Consider the following 19,562-nt stretch of genomic DNA (forward strand, 5'->3'; position numbering starts at 1 on the left):
GTTTGTCTGAAGTTAAAAAAATTAAGTTTCCTTGGTCCCTTTATGTTCACTGAAAAATAATTTTACACCACCAGTGGTGAGAGCCATGGTAGATCCATGTAGGAGGTGGGCATCTTGTGAACTCCGCTCGCTTTGAAGTTTTTGATTGCCCTGACATTATCCTGTGAATTCTACTGGTTTTGTTTCAAGCTCTAAACACCACTTTTGATGCCTTGATAGTCTTTGGTCACTCCTTTTGGCACCTCTGGTCCCATTCCACTGCCTGGGACACCCCATGACTTAATCCACTAGTGTGACCATTCCCGAGCACCCAGCTGTGCAAGACCCTGGCACATTTAAACCACACCCTTGTACACAGATTATGCTGTGTGAAGCCAAGCAGGCACTGCAGTCTTTTTGGAAATAAATCTGGAGCGGGGAAAATTCCCAGTTAGAGATTGCACACTGACCTGGCTTGGGAAGCTGGGAGACCTGTGAGTCAGAGTCCACTTGGAGGCCTGTAGCTAGTGGTGTGCCCCAGGGGTCAGTGCTGGGTCCGGTCTTATTCAACATATTCATCAATGACCTGGACGAAGGGACAGAGTGCACCCTCAGCAAGTTTGCTGATGATACAGAACTGGGAGGAGTGGCTGACACACCGAAAGGCTGCACTGCCATTCAGTGAGATCTGGACAGACTAGAGAATTGGGCAAAGAGGAACCGTATGAAATTCAATAAGGGCAAGTGTAGGGTCCTGCACCTAGGGAGGAATAACCCCAGGTACCAGTACAGGTCAGGGGGTGGCCTGCTGGGAAGCAGCGCTGTGGAGAAGGACCTGGCAGTCCTGGTGGACAACAAGCTCTCCATGACCAGCAGTGTGCCCTCGTGGCCAAGAAGGCCAATGGTGTCCTGGGGTGCATGGAGAAGAGCGTGCCCAGCAGGTCGAGGGAAGTTCTCCTCCCCCTCTACTCTGCCCTGGTGAGGCCACATCTGGAATATTGTGTCCAGTTCTGGGCTCCCCAATACAAGACAGACAGGGAACTACTGGGGAGAGTCCAGCTCAGGGCTGAGAGGATGATGAGGGGACTGGAGCATCTCTCATACGAGGAAAGGCTGAGAGAGCTGGGTCTGTTTAGCCTGGAGAAGAGAAGACCGAGAAGGGATCTTATTAATGCTTATCAATATCTAAAGGGTGGATGGCTAGAGGATGGGGCCAGACTCTTCTTTATGGTGCCCAGTGACAATAGAAGGTACAACAGGCACAAACTGGAACACAGGAAGTTCCATCTGAACATGAGGAAAAACTTCTTCCCTCTGAGGGTGACCGAGCACTGGGACAGGCTGCCCAGAGTGGTTGTGGAGTCTCCTTCTCTGGAGAGATTCAAAACTCGCCTGGACACGATCCTGTGCAACATGCTCTGGGTGATCCTGCTCTAGCAGGGAGTTTGGACTAGATGATCTCCAGAGGTCCCTTCCAACCCCGACCAGTCTGTGATTCTGTCATTCTGTGCCTCGCAGCCTTTCCCACTCCCGTGTCCCGCTGCAGGTGCAACACTAGATGGCGGGAGGGGCCACCACAGCTGCCCAGCTCAGGGCACAGCTCAGCCTGGTCCCTTCGCTAACAGAGGAGCTCCCTGGAGCGAAAACTTCTGGTCTCCTGCATCCCTTGGGGCTGGTAGATACTGCTGGGTAGATGGGGAGGCTGCAGCGAGCAAAAGGGAAAGGGTGGCCAAAGCCAGTCCCGTGGTGCACGGTCTGAGAGGCACATCTGCTGGTTGGGGAAGACACTGGGAGGTGAAATGTGACAAACTTTGGGCTCTGCCCTCCCGAAAAGGGAGGCATGTCCCTCTGTCAGACAGCAAGGCATCCCGCCGTCCACGCTGGGGAGGGGACAGGCCTGGACCACACTCACTCCCTGCTGATGGGATTATGTACTTCACATTCCTGATCTCCTCCTCCAGAGCAAAGAGCCTCAGAGCAAAGACCAGAGCCAGGATTTGCAGCAGTGGATCCTGCATGGGATGTGGGGGCCCTCTCTGAAGCTGACTGCCTGTTTTTAATTTACCCACTCCACCTCCTCTGGAGAAAAGAAATGGGAGTATGTGAGCCTCCGAAACCTGACAGCCCCTGACTCATACCGGTGGGAAGACAGCTGGAGGGGGCAGGTGGGAAGCCAGCTGGACACTGGTATCTGCAGCACCATCTCAAGCAGCATGTGTTAGACACATCCTCTGAGTCATCTGGCAGAGGTTTCCCAACCTCCAGGGGAAAGGATGCTCATCCCTGCATGCTCTGCTGACGTCAGTTCTGGGGTATGTCTCTAACCCTCCACAAGGCCTCGGGAAACCCTGTGGAAGGTCTGTGGCCATCATGACCAACTGCAGTGGTTGGTCAAGGTGCTCATGTCACTGTCCTCTTCACAGTCTGCCAACATGCATCGTAGCACTAGTAATGTCCCACTCAGTAATACAGCTGTACCCTGTTAACTAAGACCCACACACTCCCTTCAGTGAGGCCCTGAGCACCCCATTAATATGTTCCTAATGCCACCTCTTCCTAATGTCCCTGACTGATGAGGTGACCTGCTATGTTCCAAGCTGCTGGATGGTCCATGCTCAGCAAGACAGGATCCTTCAGGTCACCTTTGCTCTGCTTGTCCATGCTTGGTCAGGGGCTGGGTTCCCCCAGGAAGTGATGGCCATTCATGCACGCTGTACACACCTGGCATGGCAGCGTGGCTCCTCTCCCACTTGCAAGACAAAAGGCATGCTGGTCCTCTGTGACAAAAGCCTTCCCCACACACAGGACATGAGCAGCACATTCCCCTCATCATCCTCATCCCCTTCCAATGTTCCGGGCCTTGGTTCAGGACCAGGAATTTCTTACCCAGAGCTCAGGGCAAAATTACTGTCGAATCTAATGCCAAAGTTTTCCAGGTCCAAAGGAAGCACCTCCGCGCTGTTGCCCTCCCAGCCCTCCTCTCTTCCTCCCAATTTCAGGAATGCACTCCCAGCAGCCAGAGCAGCCTGGGCTCCTCAGCCATCCTGCAAACAGGCTGCCTGCCCTGGGTGAGACGCCATGGCTCAGAAGAGGAGAATGAGCGGGAAGGGTCCCATGAGCCCCAGAAAGCAGTAGACAGCCTCTTTGTGCCAGCTGCCTTTTTTCTTTTATGCCTGCTTACATTTTTCGAGTAGAAAAAGGCCAGCCCAGGCAAGAGAAATTAAATAGGAGCTTTTGCTAACTGCATCTTGGCCTGGCTTGACAATCCTGTCCATGGCCACAGCAATTAGGAGCACTGAAGCATCCAGCTTCTCTCCATCCACACTTACTACAAGGGCTGGAAGATCCCTATGGAGCACAGATGCCTCAGGGACTCCTGGAGCAGAGGCTCAGGGTGGGAAGCAGCTATAGACACCAGCAAAACTGTTCACTTCTCCTGGCTTCCCCTCCTGGAGCTCCCTGTGGAGCTGCTCCTGGAAGGGGCTTTTGCTGGCCTCCAACTCCAGGTGACAGATGGACTGAATCTTCTTTGAATATTCCAGGACAATAAAAATGCCTAAGAAAGGGAAGATCTTTTCTCAGTGCCACCTGCTTCCTGTCCTTGTGTTGGGTTTGCTGGGGATCGGGGAGGGTGTCCCGTTCCTCTCCTTGCCCTCCTGTTGCAGCCAGTTTCCATGGGCAGAGGGGGAGTGCTGGTGGGGGCCGGATCCAGGTGGATGTTTCCCAGGGGGATGGAGAGTGGGAGTTTGTACACCAGCAAGCTGAGAATCAGGCAGGGATGAGCACACAAGGGAACGCCCAAACGCAAACTGGGACTGCAGAGTCCTGCCAGGTGGCCTGGGCATGCAGTGGCAACCAGTGTCTGACAGACAATTTGGTACCGAGTCACAGCTTTTCCGAGTGGAAACAGCATTACCTGGAGCCTTAGTGTGTTTTGTATGAGGTCCTGGGCCTTCTGTGTTGCCCTGGTGTAGAAACACACAGAAAAAGAAATGAAAATTGCTGCTCTGTAGCACAGCGGCCACACTTTGTAGCCCTGTAGCCACACTTTCTGTAGGCTGCTCCCGGGATGTTTGGGCAGGGAGGGCACTAAGGTGTGGTGTGAAGATACGGCAGGGTCTGTGGGACATCAGGGAGGTGGAGGCAGCATCTCTGCTGCTGCAGGCACCGCGGTTGCCCGTAGTGCTTTGACCTTTTTACTGCTCAGAGCCCTCCCTTCACAGCTCGGTGACCTGCAGTCCAGCTGTGCTGGAAGTGTTTTCCCAACACCCCTGCAGCAGCCTTTGCCTCGCAGTTTCGTGCTGTGTTTATTTCTTACCCCACTCCCCTGCACCCACAAGAGCGTTGTTGTGGCAACGGGGCGGTGGTGTCGCCGGGGCGGGTGCGGGGCCGTGGCCGGTGGCGGGGCTGGTCCGCACGGTGCCCTCCTCCGCCGTGACATCAGTCCGGGCTGGCGCTGAGCTCGAGCCGCCGCCGCCGCCCCGCGACCCGCCTTCTCTCGCCGCCAACAAAAGCCCCCGAGCGGCCGCCAGCCCCAGCGCCGCTCCCGACACCGACCCGACCCGGCACAGCCCAGCACAGCCCGGCACAGCCCGGCACAGCCCAGCACAGCCGCAGGTAGGTGCGGGGCGGGGGCGGCCGCCGGGCCTCCCGAAGCGGAGCCCCCTCCCGTGGGCGGCCCCGGTCCCCCGCCGCGGAGCCCCCGGGGCTGCTGCTCCTCCCGGCCCGGGGCAGGCAGGTCTCCATCCCTCCGCGCTGCCGCATCCCCGCAGGCCCCGACACCCAGCCCTCCCCCGGCCAGATCCCGGGGGCTCTGGCTGTGGCCCCCCAGGCACCTCAGCTGGGGTGAGATGCAGGGCTGGGGGCTGGAGCAGGGACACAGAGCCCGACATGTGCCCATGGGGTGGGCGCGGGTGCGGTGGGGCCCACTGAGGCACAAAATGGCACGAGCATCCATGCACATGACACCAGATGCGGAAGCCAAAGCTCTTGCATCAGATCGGGTGAACTTTCCTAACCCTGCAGAGAGCGGGCATCAACGCAGTGTGGTCACTTCCTGCCGGGACACCAAACTTTCTGCTGGCGGTAATCTTAACACCCCACACCCCACCCCACCCCCCCCATTAAGTGTTCCTGTTCCCTTTTGCAAGGGGAAATCTCAGGGTTGTGGTCTTGGGCTGGGCTGTGAGTGGAGTCCTTGTGCCCCATCCCCTCTCCAAAACACAGGCTCTGCTATCGTTTCACTTTGCAGCCTGAATAAAGCTTATACCTGGGGAGGCTGAGCAGGCTCGATTGTCTCCGCTGCTGTGGACTGATGTCACTTTACAGAGATTTACATGGCTGAGGACCTGGCTGGGCACTCACTCGAGCACAGCTTCAGGTGCTGCTTTCCAAACCTCAGAGCTGGTAGCAGGGCCAGCGCATAAGACGGTGTGTTAATTAGCACTTAGCAAAAGTACCGGATGCTGCCAAGTTGCAGTATTAGATATAGGGAAGGATGGACTGGGTGAGAAGGTGCAAGTGCTAAAATATTCCTAAGTGTGTGATCAACTTTGGGTGCTGCACCTCCTGGCTCTTTTGGTGGTGAGGCTGGAAAGGCGTTGTAGTTGCTGTCACCACTTGTAGCCCTGCTGAGGATTCGCCGCTTGGCAAGTAGCTGTTTGCCCCTGCCACCACTCGACAGCCAGCACCGTACTTCCCGCGAGTCAGTGGGCACCATCTGTCCAGCTCGCAGCCAGACTCTGCTGTCTCCTGGTTCAGGGCCTCTCCGGCTGGGATGTGAGTGCCTGAACCCAGCCTCTGGAGCAGCTGAACTCGGCTCCCTGCTCCTGTGAGGCAGCACAAAATGTCAAGGACATGACCAAACAGTGAAAAGAAGGGCTTTGCAAAAGCTAAAGTGAGCTTGGTCAGGTTATGGATTTTGATTCCTGCAGGAGTCAGTAGCTTTTCTTAGCATAGCTGAAAATGCTTTTAGCTTTTGCTCTGGATAAAATTGGGATTTTCTTTGAGAAATCCAGTTGTGATAGAAAACTTTCAAGTTGCCTTTGTAACCAAAGCTGGGGAGCAGCGTGGTCACAGGCAATGGTGTGTCGGTCTGCGGGCACGTCACGGCTGGGGAGTGCTCACCGATAGCAGTGTCTGGCAGGCGGCTCAGCATGGTGCTGGCCTTGCGCTGGCCCCTTCCCTGGCACAGCAAACCTGAAGGCTGCCTTAGCGGTGGCAGCAGAAGTAATTCCTGACTGTGCTGCTTTGGGAACTGTAGAATAGGCAAGCCACGTGTGATGATCGCTCTGGAGCTTGGACCCTCCTGACTTTCTCCCCTCCACTCCAAACAAAGCCCTCAGAGATGTCTGATCCACAACAGCTGCATCTCCTGGGCCAGTTTTTTGATTTCTCCATGGTGATGCTTGGTGTTTTACTATGTCCAAGTGCTCACCAGCATCAGGACCCCATCACTGTATCACAAATTACCTTCATTTATCCACAGTTACACTGTTGCCAGCCCAGAGTCTCCTCATATCACTGCTCCACTTGGCTGATTACATGGCAGGGGGACAGGGGGGACACTCCTAACTTGCCTCTGGTAGGGCCATTTCAACTTGTGCCCTGGTGATGCGAAAGCTGCTCTGTGACAGATGCCATTTACCTGGGGCAGAGTCCCCCATGGGCCCCATTGCAGTTATGGGTGCTGAACCCGTGGTGCTCTGTCCTGGTGATTTCCTGCGTGGTGTTACGTGTATCCCCATGAGCTGGTTCCTTTCTGCTCTGCCTACACACCTCATCTGTCTAGATGCTGTCTACTCCACATTTCTGCTCATTTCATGGCTATGCCAGCTGTTCTCTAAACTGGAAGGCAGTAACTAGACCCCAGGGCTTGGGGCTTCTGCTATGGTTTCCTCCCCTTTGACTTGTCCCTTTGCCAGGCCGTGTAATAATCCTACGTGAACACCATTAAGAGTGAATTTTGTGTAGTACTGATGATGCTTTCCTGCCATCCACTTGTATTAACCCTGTCATTGCAAAAAAAAAAAAAAAAAAAAAAAAAAAAAAGAACCTATTACATGGGTCAGCATGAGTCTCCTGTTCCTCAGTGATCTCCTCCAAGAACAAAGTGATTACTCTGCAAGTAATTACTGTAGGATTTTAGTAGAATATCTGGGGATGTGGGAAAGGTTTTCCAGCTATTGCAGAAGATCAAATGGTTGAGCTGACATCCCGATGGCTGCAGGTAATGTTCGTTAGAGGGTGAGGAGGGAGAACCTGCCCTGCTCTGAGTGCTCCTGTAGTAGTGAAGCTGTGTTCACACAGCAGCGAGTGTTGCTTTAGCTCTAGCAGTTACAAACCAGTTGCTCTCGGGCAGGTAAAACCATGATTGTCAGCTTTGGAGTGAGTGACATGAGCACACTGATCTTTCAACCCACTCTAAGGAGAGGGTGACTGACTCTTACTACTGCTTGATGGCTTGGCTTCATCTGCTCACTGCTTTCCCTTTAAAGCTCAACTTTAGATGACATCCCAAAGCACCGGGACAGACTGGTTCCATACTGGTTAATGCCTGGTTGTTTAGTGTAGCTCAGACTGCTTCCCGAACTGGTGCAACACAAACCCATCTGAAACATGGGTGAGTCTGTAGCTTACATTTGAGCCGGTGAACTGTACTGCTGCAAAGTCAGACATTAGACATTGAAATTGGAGTTAATCTCCAAAACATGTCAGACTTGTGTGGTTCTGCACAAGCCTCACTCATGTCTATGCTTCCCAGCAATACAGCTGTTGGTAGAAGGATGGTATCTTGTTTTCTGAGGCCCCTTGCCTCATCCCAGTGGATGACAGACCGTCTCCGGGGCTGAGCCACGCTTGGCACTGAGGATGCTGTCTGTAGGGCTCTGGTTGTGTTTGGTGTGAAGTTGTATATGGGATATGGAACTGCAGGAAGGAGGAAAATAATCTTGGGGTTTGGCAGCCCTGGTGTCTCTCTTGCCTATGCTCAGTGAGGTTTTTGGCTGGAGGACAGTCACCTCCTGCTCCTCATTCCGCATAGGTCTAATAGTGATTTGGAGAAGTGTGACTGCAGTTGGTACGTGTTGCAATTGGACAGAATATGGTGCTCAGCTCCATGGTGCAAAGTTCTCTGAAAAAAAATGTTGAAAGGGTTGCAAACTCTCCAACATATCTTAATGTAGTCATTAATTAGGGAGTTGGGATGATAGGTCTGTGTAGATGGCTATTGTAAGAATCTCGTTTCTGAGATGGCTGGTGCAGATCCCTTGCTCCATGAGCAGGACGCTCCTGTTCTTTTTTTTCCCTGCTTATACTGACCTGTAGCATAAACCACTTTTTGGTCTTTGGTGTGGCCAGCCAGGTTCTCAGCACGTGCCTGTGTACGTTTTGGACTAAGAGGGAATTCCCTGCAACTTAAATCTTACCTCAGGCTTTGTCTGTTCCCAGCTGTGAGCTATCACAAGCCCATGTATCCCCAGGACAAACTCACTTTTATGGTCCTTCTCCACAAAAAAAATCCATCCTGGTGGGTGCCTGGAGCTTCTGCTGGGATGTGGCTTTGCTGGGGCTGCATCTGTGCTGCTGGGTGCTTCATGGTGAGAGTCACCTGCCAAAATTACAGTCAAGTTGTTGAAACCGCATGGAGGCACCTGCAACCTTCCCATGGTGGATGGAGGAAAATAAGCAGCAAAAGGACTTGAACTCCTCTTGGGGCAAACATCAGATAAGCTTCACCCAGAAGCACCTTTTCTCCTCCCATAGACTTACAGGCAGCTCACAGGAAGGTGTCCACACTGCTGATGTCTTCTTTTGGGCAGATGAACCCTGCTGTTTGGGACAAACAGAGCCTTTTCCTTTGCTGCTGCTGTAAAGGGGAAAAAAAATGTGTCGTGGAGGCAAAGGGGAGCAAACGGCTCCAAACCAAGCCAGGCAGTTTGTTCCTGAGCGTGCTTGCAGATGCCCTGGCTGCAGAGCAGGGGGCAATGGCAGGAGTACTGAGGCAGGGGCTGCCTGCATGAGGCTGCCCAACAAAATCAGGGCTGGGGAGTCCCAGAGCTGGGGTCTGCTGGCTGTTGTGTTTGGAAAGGGATGAGGGACCCAGAGAAATTGTAGCCAGTGTCACGTTATTCCTGACAAGGGGTCTGACACAGGTGGGCGCGGGGACGAAAGGGGCCAGTGGGCTCCCACACCATACAGGCACGGGTACTTGCGCTGCCTGGGCTGGCAGGGGGATGCCGCTGGATGTTTCTGCCCTCCAAGGAAACTCCTGAACCAGGTCGGGCCCTCCTCCTGGTGCAGTGGGGAAAAAAACAGGCTCTGGAGAGAAACAGTTTGTGTCCTTTTAAGGCAATCCAAAAGCTGGGAATGGAATGATCTGGCGGGAAGGGAGGGATTTGGCACGGGCTGCACAGTGGTAGGAAGCCCAGCCCGCGGGACATTCAGAAAAGAGACTTCCCGGCTGCTGCAATCACACCCCAAACACAGCTCCTTGGATCCTGCAGCCAGCACAGCCTCACCGCCAGCCCCCACTCCCGCACCCTCCACAGCTCCGCCTGTCTGTCCTGTGCCGAGATCTTCCGTGCACAGCCCTGCCAGCATGCCAGCCCTAGCCCGCACCCTTCCTGCCCTGCCTGCTATAATAACCAGGTTGAGATCAATTTCCCTTTTGTATTGCCTGACAAAATACTCTTACACAGGGAAGAGCTCAACTTTCCCAGATACTGGCAGGTATGGAGATTATCGCTGTGCCTGAGAGCAGAGGGCTTGCAGTGCTTCGTCCTCCTAACTCTCTCCGTCTGAGGTTTATACGGCCCCCAGCCCTGTTGTGTTTAGCATCCATCTCCCCAGCTGCATGGCAGGCAGGGCAGTGCTGCCGGCCCAGCCGTTGGAAACCCAGAGATGGGGCTTCAGCTGCCTGCAGTGACCCAGGGATTCGGAGCTGCTGCAAGAAGTGGGCTCCGAGGCTGTGCCCTGTCAGACCCAGATCTCCTTCCCCATAGCCGAGCTGAGGGAGGGGATGAGATCCTGCACGTGCTGTGGGGTGGCACACAGTGTAGTGTGAAAATGGTGTTTGGTTTTGGGGACCTTGTCCTGCTGCTTTAGCTGTTCAGGAGTTGGGTAACACACAGCTGTACCTGCAAAGGGGAAGGTGACTTCTGCCTGTTCCCGTGTGGCTGCAGGATGGAGAATTACAGAAGTGTTGATGGAGAGAGGCCTCTGGAGACCTCCCAAGCTGCAGCTTGTGTCCATTGACTCTTCTCATATCATTGGGCACCACCAAAAAGTGTTTTGTTGTCTTTGTAGCAACCATAGGTTGCTGTTAGATCCTCCTTAGCCTTCTCTTGGCCGCACTTGACCAGCCTGCCTCCCTCAGAATCTCCTTGTAGGACTTTGCTGTTTGCATGTCTTGAGGTTTATGTTGGCCCTGTCTTCAAAAGTATCAAGGCCCCTCTGTGTTGGAGCTCTGCCACTTGCGTTAGCTGCTCACAATATTTTGGGGTTATCTGCAAACTTCCAGATCAAGGGGCCTCTTGATCATGTCTCATCAGATACATTTCAGGAAAGATGAGAGAGAAATAGAAGCATTTATGTCCTGCCAAGGAGCTGCATGGTAGGTTAGGTTGGTGCTCAGGTGTTTGCCCTTCATGTGAGCCTGTGTTCCTGGGGCTGGTGATTTCCCAGCCTCTGTGATGGTACCTGCAGTCCTGGAGGAGACTGAGATGCCTGAGTACAGGGGGAATGTGTGAGCAGTTAGCCATGCAAGGCACAAGCTAATGATGCTATGGGGGATGCGGTGCCAGAGCCCGCTGTGTTTGGTGGTATCAGGGGTCAGCTCCTGCCCTTTGGCCAACCCTGAATATACCCCTGCCCTGTGGTGGCAGAAATGGAAGAGGTGTTCAGGGAGGAGAAGCCGAAACTGTTTCTAGCTGGGTTGACAACCTATACGCTCTCCAGCACCAAGGATCAGTCAGCCTGGCCATTGCTGCATTTCCCTTTTGAGGGGTAATGGCAGGAGTGTGGTCTAACAAGGTGCTGGTGCCGTGGGTACGTCTGTGAGCACCGTCTCCCATCATTGTCCTGCTTCCTCCCTTTTCCTGGTACAGAAAGGAGCTGTGAGGTCCCACGGCCTCCAGGACAGGGGGATTTCTGCTGCTCCTGGCTGGCAGGAGCAGTGGTCCCCAGGAGGCAGCTGATGCTGCTGGGTGCTGTAACGATGGGTCCCGTGGGCATCCTGAGTTCTGCTAATTAGCAGCCCTGTGAATCTGTGCAAACAGCAAACATCCGTGGATGGTCTCTGCATGTGCAGGTGTGGAATGGCTGCTGGAGCCCACAGGTGCCCACTCTGGCTGCCTTGCTCTGCTCCATCCCTGCCTCCCACCTGGCCAGCACCCTACCTGCCCTCCTGCCCTGACGCTGCTTCTCCCTGTGCTTTTTCTGCAGGATGCCAAACTGGGGAGGAGGAAAGAAATGTGGCGTGTGCCAGAAAGCAGTGTACTTCGCTGAGGAGGTGCAATGTGAAGGCAGCAGCTTCCACAAGTCCTGCTTCTTATGCAGTGAGTACCAGCCCTTCCCTCACCCCTCCTGCCCCGCTTCCTGGCTCTCCACTGGCTGGGTGCCCCATCATGTCCTGTTTATGGGCTGTGTAAATGCTCACTAGGATTTCTGTACTAACAGCCCTGCTGTGGGAGCTGCGTGGCAGGCTGTCTGCTTTTCTCCAGCCTTGGAAGTTAGTTCTGCTGCAGGACACCAGGGATCATCCAAGCTGTCAGGGCTGGCCTCAGCCAGCACCCATGCAAAGACTTAGTCTGTCCCTACACCACGGAAAGGCTAAGCTGAATCCTCTAGACTGTTTCCAGATGTTCAGGATTGGAGCATGAGACAGGGACTTTCCAAACAGTGGTGGCAGGAGGTGGCATATCCCATGCAATGCTCTGAGGTGATGCTAGCTTTAGTCTTCTAAGTGGCTTTGCCACACTAAAAAGGTGGTTGAGCCTTGGGAACTGGCATGAGATCTGCCCCTGTGTCCCAGGAGATGATGAGAAGACAATGTGGTCCTGTCCTGGTCCTTCTGCTGATGGAAGTGAAGTGCTAAAGCATCAGCTCAGGCCTGCCTGCATGCAAATCTGCTATTGCAGAGGGTGTCTCTGTTGTATATTTGAACCCAAGTGTCACGTCCAGGGAAGGGCAGCAGAACAGGATCTGGCTGCAGAGGTCCCTTCCTCTGCTCTGCAGGAACCTACAAATCCTCTTGACTTCATGCTGCAGGTCCCCAGATGCCCTTCCTTGTCCCTGTGAGGATACTAGGGCAGCAGTGCAGGGACAGGTGAGAAGTTACAGTGCTGAGACCAACTTCTTAAATCTGGGACATCTACATCCGGGGGTCTGCAGGACCTTTGAACAGAAAGATGACCACTGTCCTCAGCCTGTGTTTTGCCAGACCTCTGTTCCCTGCCCTTGAAGGCAGAACCAGTGATTCTCATGTCTTAACAGGAGTGTGCATGTTGCTTGTATCCACTGATGGCTCATCAGCACACTACTGCTGCTCTCTGACAGATGCAGAAGTGCATCTTCAGAGCTGTCCTTGCTGCAGGGCCACACTGAAGTTTAACATTTTCTCGGCTGGTTCCTGTACACTGTTCCCAGTCTTACCATCCCATTGCAGCAGGGAGCACAGACCTGATCTTTTCCATGTAGGCAACAAGCAGAGGTAGGATGTATAAACAGCCACACAGCTAGAACTAATCTCATTAGACCTATTCCAGCAGGGAAATACCAGTGTCCTCATGGGGCCATTCCCTGCCGCACTCCTGTGTCCCCCCGGCATGGATACTGGATACTTCTTGGCCAGCCTGCCTGGGCTGCGGCATGCACAGATGGATGCAGATGTGAGAGAGAGAGGCTGTTGCCGCATCTCTGCTCCCTGCGCAGCGTGAAGAGTGCCCACCATCGCCGGTAGCTCTCGTGTCTGGGAGTTTCCAGGCTGGAAATCTTGCTTTGGCTCAAGAGGACTAAGAAGGGGAGTTGCAGAAAGGCTTTCCCTGGGCACGCAGGGCGGGTAGCAGGCTGCATCCTTATTGTGGCTGCTCTCTGCAGCAGGAAGTTGTGTTTCTTCTGCAGCCTCAGATAAGGAGGGTGGGGAATCTTACCCTCACTTCCTCCTCATCGCTGGCTTTTACCATCTGAGTCCATGTCAGTGGAAGACCTCAGTATGGGAACTAAGATCCTGTTGCACTTCATCTGCCCTTCCCTGTGCACACAGCTGGATTGCTAGTGAAAGCTTCTGCCCTGCGATGCTAGCACCTAGAGTGTGGGGCAGGCCCCCAGGAGCCATGAAAACAGGCAAAAAGCGTTGCTTCAAGAAGGGAATACATGGCAAAAGTGGGGAAGAAGGTCATCCCATGTCTGCTCATGGAAACAAGTCACCAGGGAGTGGTCCAGAGCTGACTACAGCCAGGGCTCCTGTCCCTGTGCTTTGCAGACGTACGTAATCATGCTCCATGTGTAACCCACTGGTTCCACCCATCCCAGCTGCCATCTCCCCAGTTCAGGCCATGGCTTGCATGCCAGCCCACTGTGCTGCCTGCTGTTCCCAGTCCTGTGCCGCAGACTGCGGGTGATGCTGAGCTGCACCGAACTCCTGCCTTCCCAGCCTGTTCCCCAGTGTTGCATTTGGGCCTCATCAAGGAACTCGAAGTCATTATCTTTAGGGCGGAAAAACAAATACTTCTTTGACCTGATCTGCAAAAAATATAATCGAAAAGGAGCCAAACCTACCACAGTGCATTAGAGCTAGAGATTGGCTCAGGGAGTGACTTGGTGATTGACTCAGTGGATTGGATCCAAATGAGTCAATAGTACACGGCAGAAATGTTCTGTAAGGAGGCTGTTTGGCCTCTGAAAGTAGCAGCAGCTCTTGTCTAATTGTTTTGTGGAGCAACTCGTCTGCGCTTAGAAAAACAAAGGGTCCTTAACTCAATGAGTGCGGCATGCTGGAATTTCTGTAATGCAGAAACCCTGGAGCTGGGGGCTGATTTCTAGGAAGCAGACTGGGAAAGAATTTTTCTGCTGCCTCTCAAAGCATCTGTGGCTACTACAGATGAGGGACTCTTAGGTTAGAGCTCTAAATCTACCCAGCACGGTGGGAGAGAAAGGCAGATGGTACCGAGATCATTCACTCCTACCCTTAGGAAAAAAGGTCTTTAAATGTGCCAGTAAAAGTGCCCAAATTTCCCTCCTGGGGGGTCTGTCTGAATGAGACATCACTCCTGATGAGCTCCTGGGTAATGCAGAGACAACCCTAACACCAGCCCATTAGCTTGGCAGCTATGGGACCAGTTAACCAGAGCTGGTCTTTCTCAACAGGGATGCATGCTCCATCCCTCCTCCTGCTGTGGTGGGTCGGGAGAGCCTGCCAGATCCTCCTTAGATGGCAGGAGATGTTTCCCTTTCCACCTCCTTCTCCCAGCAGCAGCACATGCGGTTCTCTGTGGCCCCAGAGGAGGAGCACCATATTTAGTAACTGGGCCAAGGAAGGCTGCCTCTCTCCCCCACGTCTTGTGCCGCGGTTTGTGCTGCTCCAAGAGGAGAGCTCTGCTGTGTTTGCATTCCTGCGATATTGGTAAAGGCCAAGAAACTTTTCTGCTGGTGAAGAGGCCAACAGGCTGCTGGAAGCTGCGACGTTTAAGGCATGTAAGCGGGATGAGGAAGGCTGCGTCGCAGCTGTAACAGGATCTGTTTCAGGGCTGTCTGCCAGCACTGTGGCCTCTCCCCCAGGCATCTGGATCCTGCACCGGGGCAGGTAAACATTGGAGATCACCGTGAGCCCATTTGGGTGCTGCTCACCTCCTGTTCCGGCTTGCTGGGCGGCGTGTTCCAGGAAGGGCTTGGAAGCCGACATGGAGGCTGAGATCAGAGCTGGGACAGGAGTCAGGAAAACCTAAAAATCAGGAGAAGAGTCTGTGTGGCCTGAGCCCAGCACGAAGCTCAAGCTCTGGATGGGACCTCAAGCCTGGCTGCTGTCTCCTCCTGTCCCATCTTACATCTCATATTGATCCCAGAGGCTTGAACACCCAGCTCAGTTAGTGTTCCTCACCTGAGACCACCCTATGCACACACCCTAATCATGTCACAGACCAGGGGTGACACGTGTTAGCATGAATGTCTTCCATAGTGGTCTTGGGATATGGAGAGTCAACTGTGCACAATAGCATAATGTGCCAAAAAGCTTCCAGTGCATCAGCTGTGAAAGTGGCTGCAGGTCTGCTTTTAGTCTCTCTAAACATGAGGAAGAATAGATTTGTTTACATTATTTTCCCCTGAATGCCTATTTGCGGCAGACGAGGAGTGTGGCAGAGCTGCAGCTTCAGTGGGGCAGGGATGTCCATCCCTCTGCTGGTGAATCCTGCAGTGATTTCTAGGAAAGTTTCAACCCTCCCTGATTTAAGTGCATCTCCAGGATACCAGCATCAAGAGGGTTAACAGAGCCTTTTCTTAGTATCAACCTTGTAGCTTTGGTGGTTGCTTCCTTTTAAATCTAGACAAAGTTATTGTCGTGATCCTTATCTCTGACTGTTTTGCATGCACTCCATTTAATGTTTAATGAGGATGTTGTCTAAGGTTTCCTTACTCCTTGAAAGCTGAGTTGTACTGTCCTTTGTGAGGACTTGTTTTCTCCAGCTAAGTAGTGAGCTCTGGATGTGCAGGCTAATGGCACAGCCCTCCCCTTTTTTCCAGTGGTGTGTAAGAAGAACTTGGACAGCACCACTGTTGCCGTGCACGGAGAGGAGATCTACTGCAAGTCCTGCTACGGCAAGAAGTACGGCCCCAAGGGCTATGGATACGGGCAGGGAGCAGGAACCCTGAGCACTGACAAGGGCGAGTCTCTGGGAATCAAATACGAAGAGTGAGTTTCAGTCTTGTTTTTGAAATGGGCTGTTGTGGGCACCTTCTCCCCCACATCTGTCTGCTTGTGATGCTTGGCTGTGTAGCCCACGCTGAACTTCCAGCAGTATCTAATCTGGAGAGTGCCGTGGGCTGCCCTGCCTTTCTGCTCCTCAAGGGAAACCCGCTGAACCCTATTTGCAGAGTAGGATGGGGCTTGATGGGACAAGTCTGCATTGCCTGAGCATGCTGCCCATCCCCTCTTAGCACACAGCCATGAGGCTGAAGTTTCCATGGGGCTTAACACATTGTGCCCAAAGCTCCATGCCCTTCCGAACTGGGTTGGGATTTATCATAGAATCATAGAATCCCAGACTGGTTTGGGTTGGAAGGGACCTTAAAGCCCATCTAGTTCCAACCCCCTGCCATGGGCAGGGACACCCTCCACTAGACCACGTTGCCCAAAGCCCCATCCAACCTGGCCTTGAACACTGCCGGGGGTGGGGCCTCCACAACCTCTCTGGGCAACCTGTGCCAGGGCCTCACCACCCTCACAGGGAAGAATTTCTGCCTCAGATCTCATCTCAATCTCCCCTCCTTCAGCTTCAGGCCATTCCCCTTGTCCTGTCACTCCCTGCCCTTGTGAACAGTCCCTCTCCGGCTTTCCTGGAGCCCCTTTAGGTACTGGAAGGGGCTCTAAGGTCTCGCCAGAGCCTTCTCTTCTCCAGGCTGAACAAGCCCAACTCTCTCAGCCTGTCTCCATAGCAGAGGTGCTCCAGCCCTCAGATCATCTTCATGGCCTCTTCTGGACTCACTCAAACAGCTCCATGTCCTTCTTATGTTGGGGACCCCAGAGCACAAAGCTCTTCCCTCATCCACCTTGCTTGTGCAGCCCTGATCATGAACTCCCTCCCATCCACAGGGGCCAGCCCCACCGACCCACCAACCCTAATGCATCCAGAATGGGCCAGAAAGTCGGAGGTTCTGATGGGTGCCCTCGCTGTGGTCAAGCGGTGTATGCAGCCGAGAAGGTGATTGGAGCTGGAAAGGTAAGAAGGGGGATGGAGTGGACAGGGCACACATATGCCACAAGTTGCTGTGTGGCAGGGAGATCTTCAGGAAGGTCTTGACCTGACCCACAGGCTGCCGCAGGCTGGGCTGCTAGTGCCTCCAGCCAGGGCTGGGCTTGGGGTCCAGTGGCCATGCTCACCTGGAAGCCTGGCACCAAAAGGAGAGCTGGGCATGTCTGGAAACCAGTTTCTCCAGGCTACATCACTCTTACAGACTTGTAGATGGGAGAGAAATAGATTTTACACTAAGTATTTGGAGCACGGCCCAGCAGAGGTCACAGTAGATGCCCCTGCTGGTAGATGTGTTGGGAGGATGAGCAGTGATGTGGGCCGTGGCCACTGCCACTGCTAACTGAACAAGTGCAACGTCCAGTGAGCCTTCTCCACCCTCTGCTGCAGGCTAGGATGCTGCAGCCCTGATTCAGGGCAGGGAATGAATTCCAATGGTCAGTGCTGTCCGTAGGCAGGGCAAGGTCTTTGGAGGTGTGGGCATGGGCTCGGTGCATCTCTCTTGGGCTGTTCTGCTCGTGTCTGCTCAGGGTCAGATGTCAAGGACACTCTGCAACAGCCGTGGTACTTCTTATGTCAAGTTCACCACTTCAGCAGGGTCCTTTGCGTCCCGAGCTGTGGCCTTATCCTCGCCCAGCTCTGGGAAGCCCTCGGTAAGGTGTGGGGACACCTTCTGCTCTGTCAGCCCTGGGGCCCTGGGTGAGGTCCCCTCGGATACACATGCAGAGCTTGCCAAGGCAACCGGGTCAGGCTGCTTGGCTTTGTGCCGCAGGGGATGGGATGGCTGTCCTGGGAAAGCCTCACTGCCTCGCTGGTGACGTTGGCTTACCCCTGCTGTGCTCCATCCTCCCCAGGATTTCTGTGTTTGTCCTCTGTCCCCAGAGCAAGGAAAGGAGGCATCTAGTCAACAGAAAGAGCCTCCCAGCATCATCATACCCTAGTTGGCAGTGCAGGGATTTCTGATGGACATGGAGAAGGTCAGACCAGGGTCAGAAGCCAAACTTACCCTTAAAATCATGATCTGAGCTTCCTGGTAGGCTTCTGGGGTCGATGTTTACAGGCAACCAAAGCTGGCAAAGCAATTACACTCAAGCAAACCCAGAGAGGATTCCAGAGCATGTATTTCATGTGCTAATGTTTGCTGGATGACTCCATCTGCTACCTCCTCCTCCAGCCCCCTAATTTCACATTTTCTTCCAAAAAAGGTTTCATGTTTTCCAAAGTGTTTACTTAAATTCCTCAGTGAGCAGCTCTGGCTACTCTAGGTCTGCTCAAAGGCTGTGAGCTCATTTATCCCCAGAGGACTGGTGGAGTCGTGGGGGGAGTTTTATTTTTAAACACTGGCTGATTTCTGCATTCTTAGTATCTGTTTTCTGCCTTCCTTGGAGCTGTAGTTGTGTAGGGGCAGGTGTCCCAACCCTGCTGCCACCCCCCAGGCTGAGTACAGCAGTAGCCGATCTCAGCTGGATAACTCGGGGGATTTGCCATGGTGCTTCAGAGAGGATGACCTCCAAAGAGGAGGGTGATTGCTCCTTACAAATTATTGTACAAATGACTGCTGCGAGTGGGGGCAAAAGCTCTCTAAAACCAGATCAACGTGGGAGCAGTGACCACACCTGATGTTTCCTCTCTATCTTCCCCCCCTGGGGCTGGGAGAACTGCTTGCTCTTTCCAGAGAAAAGCTTTCATCCCGTTCAGACCTCTTTGCCAACCGCTTTGGGTCAGAAACAGAGAAGTGACCCCGTTTGGTAGCCAAAGCATTGCTGCCCTGTCCCTGGGTGTTGTCTGAACGGGCTCTGCTCCTGTCCCGCAGTCCTGGCACAAGTCCTGCTTCCGCTGTGCCAAGTGTGGCAAAAGCCTGGAGTCCACCACCCTGGCAGACAAAGACGGGGAGATCTACTGCAAAGGTGAGTGCCACGTTCCCCACTGGCTCGTCCTGGACTCCAAAGGGTGGAGGCAGGTGGTGAAAACCCCTGTGCAGGGAACCAGGATGGGACTGAGATTTGGGGAGGTGGTGGCCCCAGCAGCTGCATATGGGGGCTGGCTGCACTGGCTGGCTGTGGAGCTGGGGGATTTCCCGCCTGGGGCCTCTCTGTTTGCCCAACAAATACAGCAAACCCTGTCCTGTTTAGGCAGTGCCTGCTTCGAGGGGAGGACCTGCTCATGTTCAGCTGCCAGCCTTACCTATCTCTCCCTACTTGTCCTCTGCAGGTTGCTATGCCAAGAACTTCGGTCCCAAGGGCTTTGGCTTTGGGCAAGGCGCTGGGGCGCTCATCCACTCGCAGTGAGGCACCAGGAGCCAGGATCTCCACTCGCTCAGGGCTTGTCCAGACCAGCCTGGGCTGCACCCGCAGCGAACATCCTCATCATCATCAAAAGCACCCGCTGCTTCACAGCACGAGCCCCTTTCTCCCTGCCCTGACCCAGCGCACCCCAAAGCTGTGGGAGTCCCAGCATCATCCCCATCGGGTCCTGCTGGTGTGGGTGCCGGCGGGGAGACAGCTCGCACCCACCTGTGCACCTGAAATGATCTGCTCTGCATTGCCCATCCCACCAGGATGCAAGCTCAGCCGTGCCATGCCATGTCACCGAGCAAGCAATAAACATCAAAGCTGACCCATG

The 19,562-nt window shown here is 54.0% G+C and overlaps 1 protein-coding gene across 1 annotated transcript; it reads left to right on the top strand.

The window, feature by feature from the left end:
- The first annotated feature begins 4,415 nt into the window (after window positions 1-4,415).
- CSRP1 (cysteine and glycine rich protein 1) lies at window positions 4,416-19,562 on the top strand. Its single transcript, XM_054804023.1, has 6 exons — window positions 4,416-4,596; window positions 11,422-11,534; window positions 15,715-15,883; window positions 16,784-16,910; window positions 18,754-18,847; window positions 19,152-19,562. The coding sequence occupies exons 2-6, from the start codon at window positions 11,423-11,425 to the stop codon at window positions 19,226-19,228; spliced, it is 579 nt and encodes a 192-aa protein (XP_054659998.1). The 5' UTR covers window positions 4,416-4,596; window position 11,422; the 3' UTR covers window positions 19,229-19,562.

Source organism: Grus americana, chromosome 25 (genome assembly GCF_028858705.1).
Source record: "Grus americana isolate bGruAme1 chromosome 25, bGruAme1.mat, whole genome shotgun sequence".
Lineage (NCBI taxonomy): Eukaryota > Metazoa > Chordata > Aves > Gruiformes > Gruidae > Grus > Grus americana.

Bases quoted from the DNA above. Each gene is read 5' to 3' on its own strand.
- CSRP1 (XM_054804023.1), top strand. From the start codon at position 11,423: ATGCCAAACTGGGGAGGAGGAAAGAAATGTGGCGTGTGCCAGAAAGCA. The intron at 15,884-16,783 runs GTGAGTTTCAGT...TCCCATCCACAG, and splicing joins CTGGGAATCAAATACGAAGA to GGGCCAGCCCCACCGACCCA. The intron at 16,911-18,753 runs GTAAGAAGGGGG...CCTGTCCCGCAG, and splicing joins AGGTGATTGGAGCTGGAAAG to TCCTGGCACAAGTCCTGCTT.